Source organism: Cetorhinus maximus, chromosome 3 (genome assembly GCF_964194155.1).
Source record: "Cetorhinus maximus chromosome 3, sCetMax3.hap1.1, whole genome shotgun sequence".
NCBI lineage: Eukaryota > Metazoa > Chordata > Chondrichthyes > Lamniformes > Cetorhinidae > Cetorhinus > Cetorhinus maximus.
Genome location: NC_135881.1, coordinates 187,757,778 through 187,780,699, shown reverse-complemented (window position 1 = coordinate 187,780,699; position 22,922 = coordinate 187,757,778). Strand labels below are relative to the sequence as shown.

General features: G+C 43.4%; 1 protein-coding gene across 2 annotated transcripts in view; it reads right to left on the bottom strand.

Moving 5' to 3' along the window:
• tppp (tubulin polymerization promoting protein) overlaps positions 1–22,922 on the bottom strand; it is a 49,845-nt gene that overhangs the window by 4,292 nt on the left and 22,631 nt on the right. The window contains exons 2-3 of one of the 2 annotated variants that reach the window (XM_078539450.1): positions 17,847–18,160; positions 2,663–2,816 (exon numbers count right to left, since the gene is read on the bottom strand). In XM_078539450.1, the coding sequence (XP_078395576.1) occupies positions 2,663–2,816; positions 17,847–18,148 (456 nt within the window). In that variant the 5' untranslated portion in view covers positions 18,149–18,160. The remainder of the gene's footprint in view (positions 1–2,662; positions 2,817–17,846; positions 18,161–22,922) is intronic. The other variant, XM_078539451.1, reaches the window with a different exon arrangement.

The following is a 22,922-nucleotide window of genomic DNA, read 5'->3' as shown; positions in this document are numbered from 1 at the left end:
TAAGTGGCAGATGGAATTTAACCCTGAAAAGCGTGAGGTGATAATGCATGGAAGGAGTAACTTGACAAGGAAGTATTCAATGAACAGCATGACACTAAGAAGTTCTAAGGAACAAAGGGACCTTGGCGTGTGTGTCCATAGATCTCTGAAGGCGGAGGAGTATGTTAGTGGGGTGGTGAAAAAGGCATATGGGACACTTGCCTTTATCAATCGAGGCATAGATTACAAAAGTAGGGAAGTCATGTTGGAGTTGTACAGAACCTTGGTGAGGCCACATCTGGAGTACTGTGTGCAATTCTGGTTGCCACATTATAGGAAGGATGTGATTGCACTGGAGGGGGGTGCAGAGGAGATTCACCAGGATGTTGCCTGGGATGAAACATTTAAGTTATGAAGAGAGGTTGGATAGACTTGGGTTGTTTTTGTTGTAGCAGAGAAGACTGAGGGGCGGCCTGATCGAGGTGTACAAGATTATGAGGGGCATGGACAGGGTGGATAGGGAGCAGCTGTTCCCCTTAATTGAAGGGTTAGTCACAAGGGGGCATAAGTTCAAGGTGAGGGGCAGGAGGTTTAGGGGGGATGTGAGGAAAGACTATTTTACCCAGAGGGTGGTGATGGTCTGGAATGCACTGCCTGGGAGGGTGGTGGAGGCGGGTTGCCTCACATCCTTTAAAAAGTACCTGGATGAGCACTTGTCACGTCATAACATTCAAGGCTATGGGCCAAGTGCTGGTAAATGGGGTTAGGTAGGTAGGTCAGGTGTTTCTCACATGTTGGTGCAGGCTCGATGGGCCGAAGGGCCTCTTCTGCACTGTGTGATTCTGTGGTGAATGCCATCTTGGCTCACAGTAGTCGTTTCTTTCCCGAGTTAGAAGGTTGTGCGTTTAAGTCCCATGCCAAGGAATTGGGCACAACATTTAGGCTGCTCTTTCTGTGCATTGCTCCTGTTTTTCAAATGAAATGTTCAACTGGGTCTCCTTCTGCTCTCTCAGGTGGATGTAAAAAAAAATCCCTTACCACTATTTTGGAAGGAAGGGGTGGTTCTCTCTGGTGACTTGGAAAACATTTATCCTTCAACCAACATCACAACAATATTATCTGGTCATTTATCTCATTGCTGTCTGTGGGAGCTTGCTGAGTGCAAACTGGCTACTGTATTTCTTATATAACAATAGCGGCTGTATTCCATTAGCAATGAATTGGTTTTAATGCATTTTGGGCCATCCTGAGGCCATGAAAAATGCCACATAAACACAGGGATTTCTTCTGTTTGGTGATTGTGAACAGCCAACAGTCCCATTGCCTTTTCGCAAACAAAATTTATCCAGCATTTGGACTTTGCTGAGCTCAGCTCTACATGTGCTTTAACAGGTATCAGTATGATATTAGAACACCTTCCTGAACAGTGTCTCCAAGCAGGTTGTGCAAGATTTACGGAGTAATCTATTTGCAGACATCAAATTAGCATTTTTGGCAACCTTAGTCTAGACTCCAGAGAACATTAGCACCTGCAGCAAATGTGGTGCTACATTTGCAGAGGCAACCAAACTAAGCATGCACAAATGCACAATGACAATGTAGGGAGCTTGAACTAGAACATTAGTGCCAAGTCCAGTACCTTAGCCCAAGTGTTAAGCAAATAGACAAAGAAAGGGCTTACACTTATATAGCACCTATCATGTCCTCAGGATGTCCCAAAACACTTCACAGCCAATTAATTACTTTTTGAAGTGCAGTCACTGTTATGATGCAGGCAAACCTAGCCGATTTATGCACAGCAAGATCCCAAAAACAGCAATGAGATAAATGTCCACTGATCTTCAGTTTCACCAGAACTTTTACGTCCATCTGAGCAGCTAGACAGGGTCCTGGCTTAACATCTTTTCTGGCAGACACCATCTCTGACAGTGCAGCACTCATTCAGTCCTTCACTGAAGAGTCAACCTGGATTGTGGGCTCAAGTAGTGATCGTGGTTATGTTACTGGACTAGCAATCCAGAGGTCTAGGAACTGAGAGATCAATAGTTCAACTTTCACCAAGGCATTTGTATTCACTTTTTAAAAACATCTGAAATGAGTAAAAGTGACCAGGAAGAGTGTTGTAAAAACTCAACTGGTTCACTAAATCCTTTAAGGGGGGAGACCTGCTCTCCTTACCCAGTCTGGCAATATATGTGACTTCATCCCACACCAACGTGGTTAACTCTCATCTAACCTCTGAAGTGATCTAACAAGTCACTCAGTTGTATCAAATTGCTTATGGAGGTCTGTCACCACCTTCTCAGGGTCACCAGGGATGGGCAATAAATGAATAAAGGGAAAAAAATTCAAACTGGAAGGGACTTTTTTTCTGAAAACTGCATCCTGTTGGGATGAAATCTCGTCGGTGTTTTTTTGCTAAGCCTAACAGTCTTGGCGTTTTTAATACGTTCAACCAAACACATTCAACCAAAATAAACACTGTGAAATCCTGTCGTCACGCACTGACTTGCTATTGAAATAACTGTTGTGCGATGATCTGCTGCTAAACATCCCCTGGATATAAGGAGAGCACAGGCAATTCCTTATGCAGCTGCTGGGTTACTTGCCCTTATGGGGCACTGTCTGTTGTGTATTGGTTATGTCATGCAGCAGTGAGTAAACAAACAAGCTCGTGACATACTGTTATGCCTGCAACGACGGGGAACTTTCCTTCAATTAACTTGTGAATCTCCTGGATTGCTTCTTCCTTGGTTTTCCCTTTAAATCTCTTCTCTGCAAGCTCTTCAAGAGCATCCTTAAACTGGTCAAAGGTGATAGTCCTAAAAGATTTTGCCCTGGAATACAAATCCGTAGACATTAGAAAGACAATCTAGGGAATGTTTCTGATTAAACAGGTTCCTGTGATTTTTCAGCATGCAATCTTTTACAAAATTTACTCCATGGTCTCTGAAGTTCCTCAATATTGATGTTGATTGAGGAATGAATGCATGGTCTGGGGTGAGTTACAAGCAGCGATAGATGGAGGAGTCAGGAAACAGGGGGAGTCAGCGGACAATCCTACCAGAAATACGCAGCACATTTTGTGATATATGTTTTGAGTTGATGAGACCAAGTTGATTCTATTTTTGGTAGAATCTCTCCCTCCCCTGACCTGAGTAGCAAGGTTAAGTGTCAGCCTTCCACAATGCTTTAATCAAATGTTTTGATCTTTAGTGGTCTCAGGTTTTATTTCAGTGTAAATTCCAGAAATTAACAGCCCCTGTGTATTGGAGATGTGGTATTTGCCTGCAAGATAAACCTTTAATAACCTTTCTGGCCAAATCAAGTGGCACATAATGAAAGAACTTGTATTTCTGTAGCGCCTGTCACCACCTCAGGACATCCCAAATGAAGTACTTTAAATGTAGGCATTTGTTAGGAAATAGAAGTAGTTTAAGTAAGTTATATTTGTATTTGTGGGTGTTAGGAATGAGTTTTAGCTTTAATGTTTAAATTTGATTTGTATTTCTGTATCTGTGTGTTAAGAAAAGATCAAATTGAGTTTTAGTTTCACTTTAAAAGGTGCCTGCATTTCTTATGAGAGTTTTATCACTGTTGCAGCTAAGTTAAACAAACAAGAGTAGAGAAACTGGTCTGTTGCCTAGCAACAGGGGTCCAGAGAGGCAGGTCCCTCCCACAGACACACAGAAGAAACTAGAAACAGCAGTTTAAATTTGGAAGCTGTTTGAGTTGTGTTTTTGAAAGTAGCTGCCAGGAGAGACTTGAATAAATGACACAGATAGCCAGTCCAAAACTAAACAAAAGACCCCAAAATCCAGAGGAGTGGAACAGGAGAAAGTCTCAAGCAGACCTACTAGTCAAAGGGAAGGACAGGAACCTAGAAAAGTGCTGTTAAGTGAAGTTAAGAGTGAGCGGCAAAGAGAAAAGCTCCAAGCTTCATATTTAAAGAGATAAAAGTTGCAGAAAGCAGATTTAAAGTGAGAATAACTTACAAGAGGCCAGAAGGTCCAAAGAAGCAACTGAAGGTCTGTAACTCTTTGCTATGCTATGTGAAGCAGTGGTGTACTGTTGACAGCTGAGTCAGTGGGATAGAGTGTGCGGAAGGAAGCTTGAATGCATGTGGTGACCAAGGGGAGAGGAACATCAGAAGGAGAGTTCGAAACCCTGCATATGGACCCTTGTGGAAGGTGTCTGAGAGAAAGTGGCAGTTTGGGAGAAGATTCCAAAGCGATTCCTCGGAGAGTGGAGATTGGAAACCCTCATGTGAAAGACGGAGTTCAGTGAAACTGGTTGGCTCACAGTGTGAAAAGCATTTGGGGGGCAGGAGTCGATAAGAGATCCATAGCATCTGTCTGGGGTGGCATGTGTTAGTTGGTTTCAGAGTGCGGTGTGTCTGACAACAGGTTGCCAACTGGTTTACATGGACTGTACTTACTGTGAACATTAGAATATAAGACAGCTTTTATAACTTGTGTTATCCTTACATGGCCAATCAACAATTTATGTTGTTCACCATGAAACCTTAGCTTGCAAAAAATAAGCAAAGAACAGCGAACTAATCACTAATCATGAGATGCTATCCATATATTGATACAAGGTGTAGAGCAATGCAATCTGAAGTGTGCTGCATGGCAATGATACATCTTGAGGTTGAGATGGTTTTGAGTGGCCATTTGAGTTTCATAGAACCTTGCAGCACAGAAGGAGGCCATTCAGCCCATTGCAGCTGCTCTTTAAGGGCCGAATCTTTCCAGCCGCATTGAGGGGGACTTGCAGGCAGGATTGGGAGAACATTTTAAAATTGAAGCCTCCGGTTTTCACCCCCCTCCCCCAACCACTGGAGCCACTGTCACCAGCCATCCTGTGTGTGTGTGTATGTGGGGGTGGGGGGGGGGTTGTTGTTGGTGGTGGTGGTGGTGGTGGTTTCCCCTCCACAGGGATGGCTCTGCAGCTGTGCCCAGAGATTTTTTAAAAATTTTAATTTCACCTCCTCAGAGATCATCTCAAGATGGGGGTCAAGATGGAGGAACATAGGAGAAGAAGTTACAGATTTTTAAAAATTATATTTGACTTAATCCTCATCTTCATCAGACGAAGGTTTTGATCCTATCTGTTTGAATTAGTCTGAAGCCCAAGTTCCACAGGAGAGTAGGCAGAATCCTAGTTCACTATGTATCAATTCAAACTGTAAATTATTTACAAAGCTGTCTTCTTAGATAAATATTTGAGGCTAATGAAGGATACAGCCTCATGTCAGAATATTCATTTTAAATAAAAAGTCAGGTTATATATACAAAAGTTAAAGGTTCCAAGATTTTTAAAAAAGCAGAAATTCTCAAAATTCTACCTGGCCTTGCTTCACCTGGAGGTGGGCTGATCGATAATCTGGTGAGTAACACCCTGTATTACACTTCAGCTCATCCAAAATTCTGCTACCCATATCCAGACTTGCACTAGGTCCTCTTCACCCAACACCCCCTGCAGCGCCCCCCCCCCCCACCCCTCCACCAGTGCTTGATGATCTACATTAGTTTCCTGTCCAGTAACACCCCTATTTTAAAATTCTTTTCCTAATTTTCAATTCTTGCTATGGCCTTGCTCCACTCTCTCTCTCTAAACCCTACAACCCTCAGAGATATCTGCATTTCTCCAATTCTGACTTCTCATACATCTTATTTCCATCGCTCCACCATTAGTGGCCTAGTTTCTAGGCCCTAAACTCTGGAATTCTCTTCCTAAACCTCTCTGCCTCTCCCTCTTTAAGGTGTTCCTTAAAACAAATCTCTTTGCTAAGTTTATGGCCACTAGCCCTATTCCCTGAACTGCCCAGGTGTCAAATCTTGTCTGATAATGCTCCTGTGGAGTACATCGGGGTGTTTTTCTGCATTAAAGGTGCTTTGTAAATGTTGTGTGATTATATCTTCACATTCATTGGAAATTTATTATTCGTTGTAATATTTGTGAAAAATCAATGTAGATATTTAATTTGCCATTGTGCAGCAAAAATTATCTTCTTTGACCCTTCTGTTGCACATCTAGGTCTGTGTGCATTTCCTGTCAAATTTTTGCCATTATAAATTCTCATGTCCACAATTAAAATGGGAATTGCCTGTGTAAGCAGTCACGCTGTAATTACAGTCTTCCACCAGCGGAGGTCCTGCAATGCCACCACTAACAAGAGGTTGTGATTGCAACATGACATGTTTTCAAAGTCAGTTTCCATTATATATGTGGACATAGAGATTCATAATGTAAATACAACACCCTTGACCAATTATCCCCATCTTCTAACCCTACCATATCCGATTACTACACTTGATCTCGACTCCCCACGTGCAAAGCCGGGAGATTGAATGTTATACAGTATTAGTGCGAAATGCAAACATTTGTTTCCTTTGAGATTTCTAATGACTTGCATTTATATAGTGCCTTTCATTACTTCAGGATGTCACAAAGCACTAGAAAAATACTTCACATGTGCACAGAGAAAGAGCTTGGGGAAGAAACTAAGAAACTCCAACACTAAAGTCAGGCACAGGCCACTGCTTCCTTGGGTATAAGTTGAAACATAATCAAAGTCGTAAACTTAGTATAAGATTGGGCCAGAGCTCATGAGGAGGGGCAATCCTTTTCACTTACCTTATTTAGGAGCTGCACATTTCTTGCCTGACCTTCTGACACAGGCCTATTGGGAAACGTTCAGAGCACTGGCTCCCGCCGTTCTTCTGTTCAGGGCAGCAGCTTCGAGGGGAGTGAAGCCACGCCTCCTTTTTACAGCACTAGCTGCCGTAAAGCAGGTAAGTTTCAAGGTTCCAGTCACTTTGAGGGTGCAGTGGTAACGTGGTCAGTGGGGACGTAGGATGGGTCGGGTGGGGAGGGTAGGATAGGTCGGGACAGGGTAGGATGGTTCGGGGAGCTCAGGTGATCAGTCAGGAGGGTGGGGTGGAGTGGGGTGGGAAGGAAGTCTGGGGTGGGGTAGGACATTCAGGGGGTTGAGGGTTTAGTCGGGAAGGTTTTAAATTTAAATTGGAGTTCTGGATGGTTCCCAGTGCAGGGTAATTGCCCATTAGAAGTTTAAACTTCCCAGGCAATTACCGTGTAGTCCTTGCGTGGGGACTTCAAGTGGGTGCCCCAGCTTCTGGGCTACCTCTAGGGTACAACCCTCCCCTTGGGAGCAGAAGTTCTGGACCATTGTGTTCGTAGAATAAAACGTATTTTATCGTAGGGTAGAGCAATTACCAGAAATGTTTTTGTTTCCGGGGGTCGTGAAGGGCCCTATATGATCCACAGTCTTTTCATTCTTTCTAAGTATCTGCAATGAGTCAAAATACTAGCAATTCATAACCAAAGATGAAGGACACTAATCTGTTTCTATGTGGTGGCTTTGGATCAATGGGACCATAATCAAGATAAAACAAATAAAGAATGTTAAGGGATGTACCATCACTTAGAAATGAGATCATTCAGATCAGTGCTAAAGTAAGGTATGAAAAAACTCACATCACAATTACTTAAGTCATGGAAAGGACTGTTATTAGCTCCTAGGTGAAACAGAAGACAGTCAGAGAACTTGCACCCTATTGCCTTCCTGCCATCAGCGATTGACGTTAATGCAAAGACTGCTAAATGTACTCAGGAAGCATCACTCTGAAAACAGCAATTCATCAGACACTGTCTGGCTTCAGAAAGACTCTATTTACTGCTGATATGCTAATTTTCCTTTCAGAATCTTGGCTCCAACATTCATCCATGAAGAAGAATGTACATGTGTTATAAACAAAGTCATAGTTGAATTCCTCCAGTGCAACAGCTGATTTAGGTATAGTTACAAGACAACAGAATTTCTTTATTGGACTATAGTCTCAGTGTGAAATTTCAAATGGGCATCAAAGGAAGCCTTCTAACATAAAGGCCCATCAATATGAACCCTGGGTGATGCTCTGGGGCCTAGAAATGGGTAATATAACAATGACCCTCTGTTCCTTTTACAGTTGTGTTAATGTTCAAGTAGGTGTAGGCCTTTGGTTCAACCCCTATCCTGTCAAAGCTCCCATCATAAATTATGAAGTCAGGTCGTATAAGCTTGGTTTGTATTCCCTCGAGTGTGGAAGATTGAGCGGTGATCTAATTGAGGTGTTTAAAATGATAAAGGAATTTGATTAGGTAGATATGGAGAAACTGTTTCTTCTGGTGGGGGTGTTGTGGGGGAGGAATCCAGAACAAGGTAACAGAGACTTGAAATTCAGGCTAGGCCATTTAGGAGTGAATTCAGGAAAAACCTCTTCACATAAAGGGTAGTGGAAATCCAGAACTCTCTCCCCCAAAAGGTTGTGGATGGTGGACATGTAGAGCATTCAAGGTGGAGATCAATAGATTTTGTTAGGTGAGGGTAACAAGGAATATAAAGCAAAGATGGCTAAATGGGATTGAGTCACAGGTCAGCCATGGATTTAACTGAATGGTGGAAGGGGCTGAATGACCCACTGCCATTCCTAACGTTCAGAGCTGGGACAGGGGAAGACAAAGAGGCAAGCCAGGATATAATGTTCCACACGAAGGGGGTGTGGGTAGAATAATCAATTGTAAAGGTAGCTTTTGAGGAAGCGATGATCTGGTTGTTCTGCCAGCTGTGGGTAAATCCAAAGGACACTTAATTTTCCTATATTTCCTAATTTCTAAATAACCAACAGTCTAATCAAAAAGTAAAACTAACCTGGATGCAGAATTTGTTTAATGCACAATGGGCATGCTTGCATTTGGAAGTGGGTTTTGCAATTCTAACAAGCAAAGCCCATGTGTTGTACTATCCAAATAAAGCTTCAGTAACCTGAGCAGCAATGGACCAAGAGATGCTGATAATATCTATCTGTTTTAGTATATACCTGCAGTAATAACTACAGCCATGAGCAGAGTTTGGATCCATTTTGTAGAGTCCAATGGCTTGAGTTTTGCGCTTTCAGTGAGCAGTTCGATTGCCAAATGTCAGCAACCAGAGATTGGTGTTGTCTCCCTTATATTAACTATCTTCAAACACACAGACACTTGGCCCAAACAAACATTTATCTCTCAACTAACGCCTAAAAACAGATGATCTGCTCTCAATCACATTGCTGCGTATGGGATCCTGCTGTGCGCAGATTAGCTGCCATGTTACATTATAACAGAGAATACACTTTAAAGAAGTATTTCATGGCTGCAAAATGGATTGGGATGACCTGAGGCCATGTAAGGCACTATATAAATGCAATTTTCTATTCCTTTCCCATAATATAAAAATGGTCTGAATTTAAAGAGTAAGCTTTATTGCAAAATATGGGCCGGAATTTTACACCACACCCAGCCCCCCCTCCCCCCATCCCCTCACTGGTGAGATCCCAGACTTAACTCTAAGTCCAGGCTCCATTGGTAGCTCCTCTTCGAAATTACCTGCAGTTCCAACAGTGGCCAATTCTCCCAGTGGCGCTGCTGGGACGAGAGATTTGAAAGTTGTCTGATTGCCCAGCAGCTGTCAGATGCGGGACTTGCTGTCAGATGAGGGCGGAAGGCCTGCCTTGAGCCAATTAGTGGCCCGACAGCCGTAAAATGGCGAGCCAGCCAAGCGGAGACGGGCTCACCACCAACTTTTACATCGGAGGGCAGGTGCCACACCACCCTAAGATAAAATTCTGCCCTCGTTTTAAAATAAGACATCTACCTTTTAAAGGAGGGCTGGATTCACAGGTTCAACTACACTGCCCAGGACTGATACTTACCAGAAAGCCATTAAAAAAAAAACCTTATTTGTGCTCATCAAAGCAAGGGTCTTAATGGCAGGACATCCAACATTTTTGCATCACATTGAGCATCAAGTAGTTCAGCTCACGTACAGCAGTTTAGGATGCAGAGGAAAGCTCCCTCTACTCTACTCCAGCACCATAGAATTATAGAACATTACAGCACGAAGCAGAGCAATCAGCTTGTCAAGACTATGGGTGGGATTTTGTAGCCCTGCCTGCCTCTGGGATCGTCCGGTCCCACCGAAAGTCAATGGACTTATGGCTGAGCCGCCAAATCTCCCACGGTGGGTCCGGAAAATCCCCACCTACGTTGCAGTTTTTCTCTCAACAAATCACCTCAACCAGTTCTACGCTCCTGCACACACCCTTTATCTTTTAATATTCCTCTTTTTCAAGCAACCGATTCCCCTTTAAAAAGTATGTATTTCAATAATGGCTTGTGGCAGAAATTTTATAGTCTAATCATTCTTTGTGTAAAGAAAGCTTTTTCCGACCTCCCCTTTTTTGTGGTCAGTGTCCGAAATTTGTGCTGCTCCTTATGCTAACTGACCCAGTAGCAACAATCGATCACTATTTACCCTATCATAGAGGACCACAAGATTATGAAGAGCTTTCAGGTCACAACTTAACTATCTCAGCACTGTTGAAACATATCCTGGTTTTACAAGTTTTCTGGTTAGAACTGTAACCCCCTCATTCTTGGTCACATCCAATTCATCTCATTCCCCCATATTCTTTCCCTATAGCACTACAAATTTTTCCCTTTCAAGCATGTATCCAATTCCCTCTTGAGAGTTACTGTTGAATCTGCTTCCACCATCCTTTCAAGCAGTGCATTCCGGATCACCATAACTTGCTGCATGAAACCATTTCTTCTCCTCTCCCCTTTGGTCCATTTCTCTTAAACCTGCATGCTCTAGTCTATGACCCTCTTGCCAATGGAAACAGCTTCTCTTTATTTCCCTACATAATTTTGAACATCTCTACTAAATCTCTCTTCAGCCTTTTCAGCTCCAACACAACATATAACACAGATGTAACACGAATGGTTAAAATGCTAGTACTATGAGTTCAAGTATGTACAATAAAATTACATGCTATTGTCTCTGGTGTTTAGGGCCTTCAACTCTGATTTTCAAGCTTATGGATTGAAGTGTGGAATGCGCTGCCCAAGGGGGTGACAGAAATAGATACAGGCCAGAATTTTCCCATTGGCGTGCGGGGGCGGGCCCCGCACACCTGCGCGTAAAATGACGCGCGGTGACATTGGGCGAGCGTCGCGACGTCACCGTGCGCCATCATGATATTTGGGAAGGCAGTATAAGTTCAGATGCACACCCGCCATCAATTAACAGACCAGTTAAGGCCCTTGAGGCAGCAATTGATCTCGATTTTTCACAGCCTGTGCAATCTTCAGGATGTCGCACAGGCACAACGGGCAGGCGGGTAGGAGACATTTGTATAAACCTCATCCAAGGCGGGATAAGAGGGGTGAGTGGGATTACGAATGTGATGCTTGAGGTACTTAAGTGTGAAAGTAACTTTTACTTGCCGGAGTGAGCAGGAAGACTTCAAAACTCATACCAGCTGCTAGCACAGGAGTAAAAGCCTTGGTCAGGACTCTACAGTAGAAATCATTTTTGGGGCCTGCAGCTTTCAGGAAGCCTTCCCTTAGCCTGGGAATGGGAGTTGTGCTCTCCACTGGAGGCACCTCCTCTGTGGAGGAAGGGAGGGCCGGAAGTGGGAGGAGGCCAGGAGACCACATACAGTCTCCAGGGGAGTCACCTTTGGGAGGAAAGGTGCAGGCACAAGGGGAGCAGGGCCAACAGGAAGTGCAAGGCGGAAGGGGCTGCAGAAGATGCCAATATCCTGCTGCCAGGGTTTACAGGCAGCGAAGCAGCTACCTCAATATGTCTGAGGTCCAATGCCAAAGGAGGCTTCGTCTCTCAAGGGAGACAGTCAACTATATCTGTCAGATGATAGGCCCTAAGATTTCTACAAACTGTGTGGGTGGACACCCCATGCCAGTGGCTCTAAAGGTCACAGCTGCCCTCAACTCCTATGCCTCTAGCCCTTTCCAGGGGTCGGTGGGTGATCTCTGCGTAGTCTCCCAATCAGCTGTCCACACTTGTGTCAAGCAGGTGACAGATGCTCTGTTCAGGCGTGCATTGACTTTCATCCACTACCGCTGGGACGATGCCAGTCAGACAGAGCGAGCCAGAGGCTTCGCAGCCATTGCTGTCTTCCCCCGCGTCCAGGGTGCAATGGAGCAGGTGAGCCCGGTGCCTTGGTCAACAGGAAGGGCTTCCACTCCATGAATGTGCAGATAGTGTGTGATCACAGGATGCAGATTCTACAAGTCTGTGCAAGGTACCCAGGCAGCTCCCATGACATTTACATCCTCAGACACTCCCAGGTGCCACCGCTCTTCAGTGCTTCAGCCCGGATGGATGGATGGCTGCTGGGTGACAAGGGCTATCCCCTCAAAAAATGACTCATGACGCCACTCTGCATCCAAGAACAGAGGCTGAGCAGCGGTACTATAGGAGCCACGCCTCCACAAGGGCTGCGGTGGAGAGAACCATCGGCCTTCTCAAGATGCGCTTCCAATGCCTGGACCGCTCAGGGTGCGCATCACAATACCCCCCAGATTGTGTGTCGCTGGTAGTGGTTGCATGCTGCGCTCTCCACAATCTGGCGCTGGAAAGGGGCGACGCAATGGACAAGGAAGACGTGGATGTAGTTGCTCTGGATGCACATGATGAGTCGAGCAATGAGTCCGAGGATGAGCACGCACAGGAGTCTAGCAACTGTCAAAGCCCTGGACAACAAGACATGACATTCTAATCTGCCAACTTTAGCTACGATGAGATACATACTGCACCACTTCATACCATAGTACAGCATTACACAACATCGTCTCCAATATTCGGATTTCTTAAATTCTGAAATTAGATGGCAATTGGCATAACTTTCCACTTGAAGGCCAACAGGTGCAGGCGGCAGGTTATCACTGAAGGAAAATCACAAAAAAGAGGGACCTTTTCTATTATTCACAAGACATTAGCTTTAACTGGAATTACTAACACTGAAAGGAATGCTCAAAACACATCTGACAAAAAAACCCACTGTATATCATCTCAAAATGACCAGATATAGCGTGTAGTGAGATGGAGCGGGTGTCAGGAGCCTGGAAAATTCTCTTGTCTGAGAGTAGGTCATTACAGCAACCTTCTGAACATAGTAAATGTGTTGACAATTCAGTACACACATGCGTTTCGAGTATATCTTCCAGGGGCAGGGCAGTCCTCTTACTTATTGGGTTGCCTCTATGACATTTTTAAAATCAACTTCAGTGGCTCATAATGCAATTTTAAATACATATCTACACATAACTAAATCAGATTAATGTTCTGGCCAAGGTCTGTTCAGTGAGATTCATGCTGCTATAAAAATTTACTGCCATAATACAATTTCTTCAAAAGAGCTCCATTCACATAAAGTGTCTAAAACAAAGTGAATCACTGCTCTCTGTAGAGGTTTTGTGGGTTTGGCACAGGATAAAGCTCAAGTCTTCATTCAAAATGACGTGTTGAGTGACCACAAGTGCGTAAAGCACTTCTAAAGATAACTAAAGTAGTGACCCTTCACTGACAGCCTTTCTTGTAGTAGGTCTTGTTCCAAACCCTTTGGAAAATCCCAGCTAAAATCCTGTGGTATTTTACTGCAGAAAACTAAAGCAACATACTATATTACTGGCTTTCCTGGTATTCTACTCAGTAAACCAAGAATTCTATTTACCTGTCAAATTTAATCATTGATGCAGAAACTATTTGCCTTCACACAAAGGGCTGGTGCACAATTCTTTCCAACCCACTCTGATCTTTCTGTCCTCGGCCTCCTACGCTGTCCCAAAGAAGATGAATGGAAGTTCAAGGAACCGCACCCCACCTTTCGATTAGGGACATCACAGTTTTCCGGCCTCAACAGCATTGAGTTCAACAAAGTTAGATTATGACTACTGCTCCCATTTTTTTTTACACAGATGATTCGGCTGTTACTATTTACACCTCCTCCGATTCAATCTTTTGTTTCTATATACGTTCTATTACAAGCCCCTTTTGCCTTGCACCATCATTCCTGTGTCATTATTCTTGCCTTCCACCATATTACAGACCTTTCCCTCTTCATCTTTCCTCCCTGCCTCCCCCAACCGGGACACTACACCCTCACCACTCTCCTTTCCTTGTTATGTACTTGGTTAAAGCTGTTAACTCCCTAACTTCCTCCAGTTGTAAGGCTATTAGGTTGCTAACAAGAATAATAATTGTTCAAATCTAACTTTACAACAGACTAACACTTGACTTTATTAGATACCCATCTTTGCAGAATATTAGAGTGGGAAAACTTAAAAATAGGACACAGTATTGAAAAGATGTCAAAGTAGTGGGACCATGGGAAAATTAGGTCAAGTTTTAAGAAGAGCTTATTTGCGGAAAAAAACTGAGACCTTGGGCAGAATTTTGCCCTTGATGCCGAAATGGGCCCCGCCGCCATTTTGAGTGGGCAGGCCAATTAAGGCCCACCCAGCGGGCCACCCGACGGGAAGCGCTATGCGCTTCCTGTGCGCGGGGGGGGGGGGAGGGATTTCCCAACTGTCAAAGTGTGCTCTTTCGTGCATGTGCGCGAAAGAGCGCACAGCTCCCTGAGACTAAGTGCTGTCTCAGGGAGAGCGCTGAAAGATTTATAAACTTAAAAAATAGAAAAATAAAAAAATTATTAACATGTCCCCCCCATGTGACAATGTCACACGAGATGGGACATGTTAATAAATATCACAAAGTTTATTATAGTTTTTTAAAAACAGACATGAAACCTCATCCCACCCCCAACTCGCCGGCGGAAAAATTCTGGCCCTCAGTTCTGTCTGTGGGAATTACCTGTTTGTGTAGAAACACAGGATTAGCCTAGGCCCCTCAATGAGATAAGACCTTGGAGTCTTGAGATAAGAGGCAGTCAAACAAAAGAAGGATGTGAAAAACATTATGTAATGGTGCGATGCACACGTTAAAGATACTTGGTTGGCCAAGGAAAGAATGCTCAAACACAGAGCTGAAGATGGTTGGGGTGAGGGAGGCATCAATTGGACAAGAATCAGGGTAAGAGAGGGTAGGCTTGCATGGTGGAGCAAACTAGAAACGAGAAAATAAGAGACATGGGAGCTTGAAGACCAAAAGCTGCAAGAAGATAAATCATCGTGCACTCTCCCTCCAGCCATACTGCAGGAAGTAAATAGCCTGTGTTAGACTGCTAACCTTTGTCTGATTTCTTTACTATATTTTACCTGAAAACTTGATAAACTTGTTCTGACTTTATCCCATTAGTATTACAGGTGGGTTCAAAATAAACCCCTAAAAACCAACACAGTTCTGATGAAACATCATCAAACTGAAACATTGGACTGAATTATACAGGGTGCCAGATTCTATGATCTTCATCTTCCCCCCCGCCACCAGTCAATTGCCATTAATAGTCTGGAAAGGAGGTCAGGAGGATCAAGAAGTCCCATCTCAGAGAGCTGCTGGTCAATCAAGAGGCTGGCGGCACTCCAGTACCATCAGCAGCACCAGGAACAGTGGCTAGTGAGGAGGCAAGCTGTGCTGGATTCAACCCAGCAGGTGAGTCGGGGATATTCCCAGGTGCCAAACTGGCACCAGCAAGGGGGTTGGGATCCAAGGTTTGAGAAGCCATGGGCAGTGGGTAACCTGGGCGGGGGGTGGGGGCGGTGTATAACACCTTGGGTGGGACCTTCCAATAGGCTCAGAGATCCATTAAAGAGGGAATCCCCTGCTTGCCTGCCATCAGGCCATACAGGAAAACCTGCTGGGCTTGGCGCTTGGCATGGGTCTCTCCCAACCTAGGTTAAATCCTGGCAGTAGTGGGATGAATCCCTTAAGAGGGCATTATTTGCCCACTTAAGGGGCTCTATTGGCCCAATGGCAGTACTCCCGCTGCTGATAAAATTACAGTGGGGATGGGGCTGGCAGGTATACAGCAGGCAGGACTCCCAGTGGAATTTATGTGGCATCCCCCCCCTCCAAACCCATCTGCAAGGGAGAGTGTGTAATCCAGACCATTAACTCTGTTTCTCTTTCCACTGATGCTGCCTAGCCTGTTGAGTGTTTCCAGTATTTCCTGTTTTTATTTCAGATTTACAGCCTCCAGAGTATTTTGTTTTTGGCCACAATTTTTTCCTCCACTCAGGACTCAAATCGACTGAAAGGTTAAAATGAGCACGGGCAAAAAGAGAAACCTAATAATACAATGAGCGAAATAAAAGAAAATTCAAAATTGTACCCAAACATAAGCTACATAAAATGGCCGACAGAGAGGCAATGGGCAACTGGACATTCCCATTAAAATAATATTGAAAAAAAGCATTGGGAGCGGGGTGTAATCTCTACTATTTCCCCTGATCTTCCTGAAGCTGAAGCGTGCCTGGTTTGTTTCAGTTCAAAGTCAATCATGGTACGTACTAATCTTTTTATTCATTAGCAGGATGTGGATGTTGCTGGAATGGCCGGCATTTATTACCCATCTCCAGTCATCAAGAGAAGTTGTTAGTGGTGGGCCACTTTCTAGAACCAATGTGCACCATGTGATTATTTCGTCCAACGGTCCGATACAACTGAGTGACTTGGTTAAGCAGTCAACAGTCAACCACATTGGTGAGTCTGAAGTCACATGTAGACCAGACCAGGTAAGGATGCAGGCTTCCTTCCCCAAAGCACATTTGTGAACTATTAGCCAATAAGCATTATGAGGTAAATTTGGTGAGTTCTGCCCGACAAATCTAGAGATGGGCAGTAAAGGCCGATTTGTGACACCAGATGAATATAAAGTTTTAATTTAATTTAAATTAAAACTGAGTGGTCACTGTGCCAACAGAATTATTCAGAAAGGACACAGCAGACACCCATTGTGAAATAGAAGCAAAAATAATCATACCCACTATTCAAAATGCCTCAAACCCAGTTCATTTTGAACATTAAGATAAAAGCAAAACACTGTGGATGCTGGAAAACTGAAACAAACACAGAAAATGCTGGTAAAATTCAGCAGGTCTGACAGCATCTGTGGAGAGAGAAACAGAGTTGATGTTTCCAGTCTTCAGGAGAAGGGTCATACGGACTCAACGGAAGAAGGGTCATACAGACTCAAAACGTCAACTCTGTTTCTCTCTCCACAGATGCTGTCAGACCTGCTGAGTTTTTCCAGCATTTTCTGTGTTTGTTTCACTTTGAACATTCCTCTTCACTCCACTGAGATCCCTACAATTGCAAATCTGAAGACTGGGAAGTGATGAATGAAAAGATTGAGAACCATAGGCCATGCCCAAATCTCACTGGCCCTTCAGTTCATACAGAACAAGCTTTACATGGTCAAAAAATATATGCCTAGGATTTGTTGTCAGTAACATTAGCAGCCGATCACCTAAGGCAATTCCCCTCGTACCAAGGCTTTGACCTATTTGAAACTAACAGGTTAAGACCCGTGTCACGATCACAAAGGAACTTCACATGAACAATGCCTGTTCTGCAGCTGTTGCCCACAGAAATCACCAGCCTACAAAAAACTAAAGTCCACGGGCTGTGGAACTTGGACTCTGCTGTAACTTTAATCCTCTTTCAGCCAACATGACCAAGCCGGCAGTTTATTTTTGCACCAAGATGGTGGCAAGTCTTAAAATTTCTGGGTGGAAGAGGATCAACACAAAAACAGCCGAGTCCAACAATTTTTGCACAAGGTCCCACCAGATCCTAAAAGACAGTATAAACCATCACCGGATCCTCTGTCCCATGGGTTTCCTTTTGTAGGTCATACAAGAAACTTTATGTTAGATTATGGCAAGTTGAGTAGCTCCTGAAACAGGGTCCATCTCTGTGCTGCGTTAAATCAATCATAACATTAAAATACTTTGCTTAAAAAAAGAAAAAGATTACTTCAGGCGAGGACAGTTGGAGATGAAAATGACAGTTCAAAGAAAAAGCGATCGCCCATTGGCTGAACAGCAGATGAAGGACATACTTGACTTTGGAAAACACAATGTCAACATCTGTGATCGTCACATTCTTCCCGTCAGTGACATTGCAGTCTTTACACAGTTTTGACCAATTTTTGCCATTCAACTCTCTTCCCGTGGCTCTCGTGTCTCCATGAATGGCAAATTTTCTAAAGGCCTCTTCGAGCGCACTGATCTCATCGAGCGTAGTAGCTCCCTCGTCAGTGCCATTTGAATCAGATATGCGCCGTTTGGCTACTTTCCCCTTTACCCGGTCACTCTGAACCTTGGCAGAGAGTTGGTCTGTCTCGGCTTTGCAGTCGGCCATTTTACTCCACTGCTGGAAAAAAATAATAAAATTTTATGTAGCAAAGCAGATTGCACGTCAAAACATAAGAGGCATTTGCTCTTTTATGATCATGATGCATCCCAAAGAGCATTATTACTGTGAGACAATATTCTTTTATGAGGCACAAAAGGTATTAAATGTGCATCACTGAGCTTTTCTTGATGTTCATTACTGCAGTACGATAGCTTCTAACTTCTGCCAATTTTTCTGCACTGATAACCTTTTACATAGCATGTAAGAGAGGCTCAGTCTCTTTGTATTGTTTGTGCAGTGGTAGATAGTGTTTGTGCTCTGGGTAAGACTGTCCTGATCAATATTTATCCCTCAATTACCATCACTAAATCAGACTTTCTGGTCATTTACCTTATTACTGATTGTGGGACCTTACTGTGCACAACTTAACAACCCTGTTTCCTAAAATACAGCAATGACTACACGTTAAAAAAGCACTTAGGGGCATTCTGAGGCTGTGAAAGGCAGGTCCTTTAAAATGTTGAATTTTCTACTTCACATCCAAGCACATCCAAATAAACTACCACCTCTATTACAGAAAGAGGATGCACCAATTCAGTTTGCACATTGGTGTGCATTGGACCCTCATCCATGCAGTTTTCTATCTGCATATGACTCCAGTGATGAAAATTTAGTTGAAATTGAACTATATTAATGGACACAGCATGTGAAAGTTTAAAATTATCAGTGAAGATCCATACATTCAAAGATAAATATAATTTAAGTAGCTACAGCAAGGAGTTCAGACAGCAGACAGAACTGCTCTCATCATTCTACTAGTCAAAGAGCATTATTCAGATGGTTGGGTCTGCTACTGTTTCAGTAAAATATGGAGCCTTGACCACTTCCACAGTGAAAGATGATATTAAGTGGTTCACCATGATATATTGAAACTTCCTTGCACCTTGCAACCCCCACTTCAATCTCTCCTGAAGTCACAGAGTGCCAGATTTCAGCTGCACTCTGGTGCCTTGTCCAACTATTTACTCTTCATGTATGAGGACAGGACAGACCATACTCACAGTATGATACAAAGGCACAGTTATTTGCAAACAGCAATTCCCATACCATCATCTCTGATACTTTAGTTGAGGATTTCAGTCATCTCGGCTTGAAGAGGTTGCCTTCTGTTCTGGATAAGCTGTACATTCAATCAATATTTCCAAATTCCCAAAAAGTAAGGTAGCAAAGAATAAGCTGAAGAGCACAGGGGCCATGACACACCCTGCTTCACACCTCTTGTTATGTCAAAGGGGTCAGTATATTCACCACAATCAGTGACTCTAGCCATCATTCCATCGTGAAACTGCTATATCAGATTTACTTCTCAGGACATCCAAATTTGGCTAAGACTTTTCTACATGGCCCCTCTATTTAAATAGTGCAGCTCACCAGTGAAACAATAAAGTCCATTCTCAGATATACCCTATTGGTTAAGGTATAAAACAGTCATAATATCATTGATAACTACTGTCTTACACGGAAAATAGAATCCTCCCAATACCTTCCAAAATCACATTTGAGTGTTCAATGGAAAGACTTGCATTTATATATAACTTTTCACTAACTCATGATATCTCCAAATCCTTCTCAGTGAATGAAGTACTTTTGAGGTGTAGCCACTGCTGTAATGTGGGGAAACACAACAGCTAGCTTGAAACATAGCAAAATCCTACAAACAGCAATGAGATAAATGACCAGATATTTTATATTCGTCGAGGGGTAAATATTAGGACAGCGGGACAGGTCTCCTGTTTCTTCTTTGAAAAGGGCCATGGCACCTTTAACATTCGTCTGAGAGGACAGATAGGGCCACAGTTTAATATTACATCTGAAAGACAACACCTCCTACAGTGCTTCTGTAAAATTACTCCTTCAGTAATGCATCAGCGTGTCAACCCAGATAATGATTCTCTGGAGTGGGACTTGAACCCATAACTTTCTCGCTCACAGACGTGACTGCCACCAACTGATAATGCACTTGCAGTTCTTTTATCTTTAAACTGAAACAAGCAGCATACCACAAAATCCAGAGAACGAATAAAAAACAAACATATGTGCTGTTTAGTTTTTCCCAGAACTCAACCCCAACTTAAAATTACACCCAGTTATAAAATCTAGGAAGGAACTCTGAAGCTGTGGAGTTATTTTTGTTCTTCCATTTGAAATAGGTGGACCGACACCTAAAATGGTCCCTTCCCATGAATACAGAAACAAAGTTTTACGTTGAGAATCACAGAATTGTTATAACGCAGAAGGAGGCCATTCGGCCCATCATGTCCGCACCGGCTCTCCAAATGAGCATTATGACTCAGTGCCATTCTCCTGCGTTTTCCCCATGACTCAGCGCATGGTTTCTATTTAAATAATTATCTAATGCCCTCTTGAATACCTCGATTGAACCTGCCTCCACCATACTTCCAGGCAGCGTATTCCAGACCCGAACCACTCATTGTGTGAAAAAGTTTTTTCTCACGTCATATTTGCTCCTTTTGCAAATCACTTTAAATCTGTGCCCTTTCGTTCTCGCTCCTTTTACAAGTGGGAACATTTTCTCCCTATCTACTCTATCCAGCCGCCTCATGATTTTGAACCCCTCTATCAAATCTCCTCTTAGCCTTCTTCTCTCCAAGGAGAACAGTCCCAACCTCTCCAATCTATCTTCATAACTCAAATATCTCATCCCTGGAACCATTCTCGTAAACCTCTTCTGCACTCTTTCCAATGTGTTCACATCCTTTCTATAGTGTGGCGCCCAGAACTTTACACAATACTCCAGCGGAGGTCTTACTTATAATGTCTTTTATAAGCTCATCACAACCTCCCTGCTCTTGTACTCAATGCTACTATTAATAAATCCCAGGATACTGTATGCTTTATTAACTGCTCTCTCCACCTGTCCTGCCACCTTCAATGATCTATGCATGTATACACCCAGGTCCCTCTGCTTCTGCACACCCTTAAGAATTGTACCCCTTACTTCATATTGCGTCTCCATGTTATTCCTACCAAAATGCATCACCTCACACTTCTCCACATTGAACTTCATCTGCCATCTATCTGCCCACTCCACCAACTTGTCTATATCCTTTTGAAGTTCTATACTGTCCTCCTCACAATTTACAATGCTTCCAAGTTTTGTATCATTTGCAAAGCTCGAGATTGTCCGTGGAACACAAAGATCTAGATCATTAATATATATCAGGAAAAGCAAGGGTCCCAATACCGACCCCTGGGGAACTCCACTACAAACCTTCCTCCAGCCTGAAAAGCATCCATTGACTATTAGCCTCTGTTTCCTATTATTCAGCCAATTTTGTATCCATGTTGCTATTGTCCCTTTTATTCCATGAGCCATAACTTTTCTCACAAGTCTGTCATGTGGCACTGTATCGAATGCTTTTTGAAAGAGCATGTACACCAGATTAGCAACGTTACCCTTATCTACCCTCTCTGTTACCTCTTCAAGAAAACTCCAGAAAATTAGTTAAACATGATTTTCCCTTTAGGCTCTTCATAATCAACCCATATTTTCCCATGTGACTACTAATTCTATCCTGAATAATTGTCTCTAGAAGCTTCCCCACCACTGAAGTTAAACTGACCAGCCTGTAATTGCTAGGCTTATCCTTACAACCTTTTTTTGAACAAGGGCGTAATGTTTGCAACTCTCCTGTCCTCTGGCACCTCCCCTGAGTCTAGGGAAGACTGAAAGATTATGACCAGCGCCCTTGCAATTTCCACCCTTGCTTCCTTCAAAATCCTTCGATGCATCTCATCCAGTCCTGGTGCCTTGTCAACTTTAAGTGCCGACAGCTTATCCCACACTTCCTCCTTATCAATTTTGAGCCCTTCTAGTGACAGAGTTTCCTCCTCTGTCACTGTGGCCTCGGTAGCATCTGCTTGTTTGGTAAAGACAGACACAAAGTATTCATTTAACACCTTAGCCATGCCCCCTGCCTCCATGTGTAAATCCCCTTTTTGGTCCCGAATTGGCCCTACTCCTCCTTTTACCACCCTCTTACTATTTGTGTGCCGATAGAAGATTTTGGGATTCCTCTTTATGTTGGCTGCCAGTCTTTTCTCATAATCCCTCTTTGCTTCTCTTATTTGCTTTTTCACCTCCCCTCTGAACCTTCTGCATTCTGCTTGGTTTTCAGTTGTGTTTTCAACCTGACACCTGTCATAAGCATACGTTTTCTTCTTTCTCTTAATTTCAATCTCCTTTTTCATCCAGTGAGCTCTGGATTTGTATGCCCTGCCTTTTCCTTTTGAGGTAATAAACCTTGACTGTGCCCGAACCATTTCTTCTTTGGGGTAGCCCATTATTCAGCTAGTTTTTCCCACCAACCTTTGGTTCCAATCTATCTGACCCAGCTCCGTTCTTGCCCCATTTAAGTCAACTCTCCCCCAGTTAATTATTCTTACTCTGGGTTGCACATTGTCCTTTTTTACCATCATCCTAAGGCTTACAATATAATGATCACTGTCTCCTAAATGTTCTCCCACTGACACTTGATCTACTTGACCCACCTCATTTCCAAGAACCAGGTCTAGCAGTGCCTCCTTTCTTCTTGGACTAGACAAATACTGCTGTAGAAAATTCTCCTGAACACACTCTAGGAACTCTTGCCCCATGTCCATTACACTACCACTGTCCCAGTCTACATTCAAGTATTTAAAGTCCTCTATTATAACTACTCTATAAGGTCTGCATCGCTCTGTAGTTTCCCTGTAGATT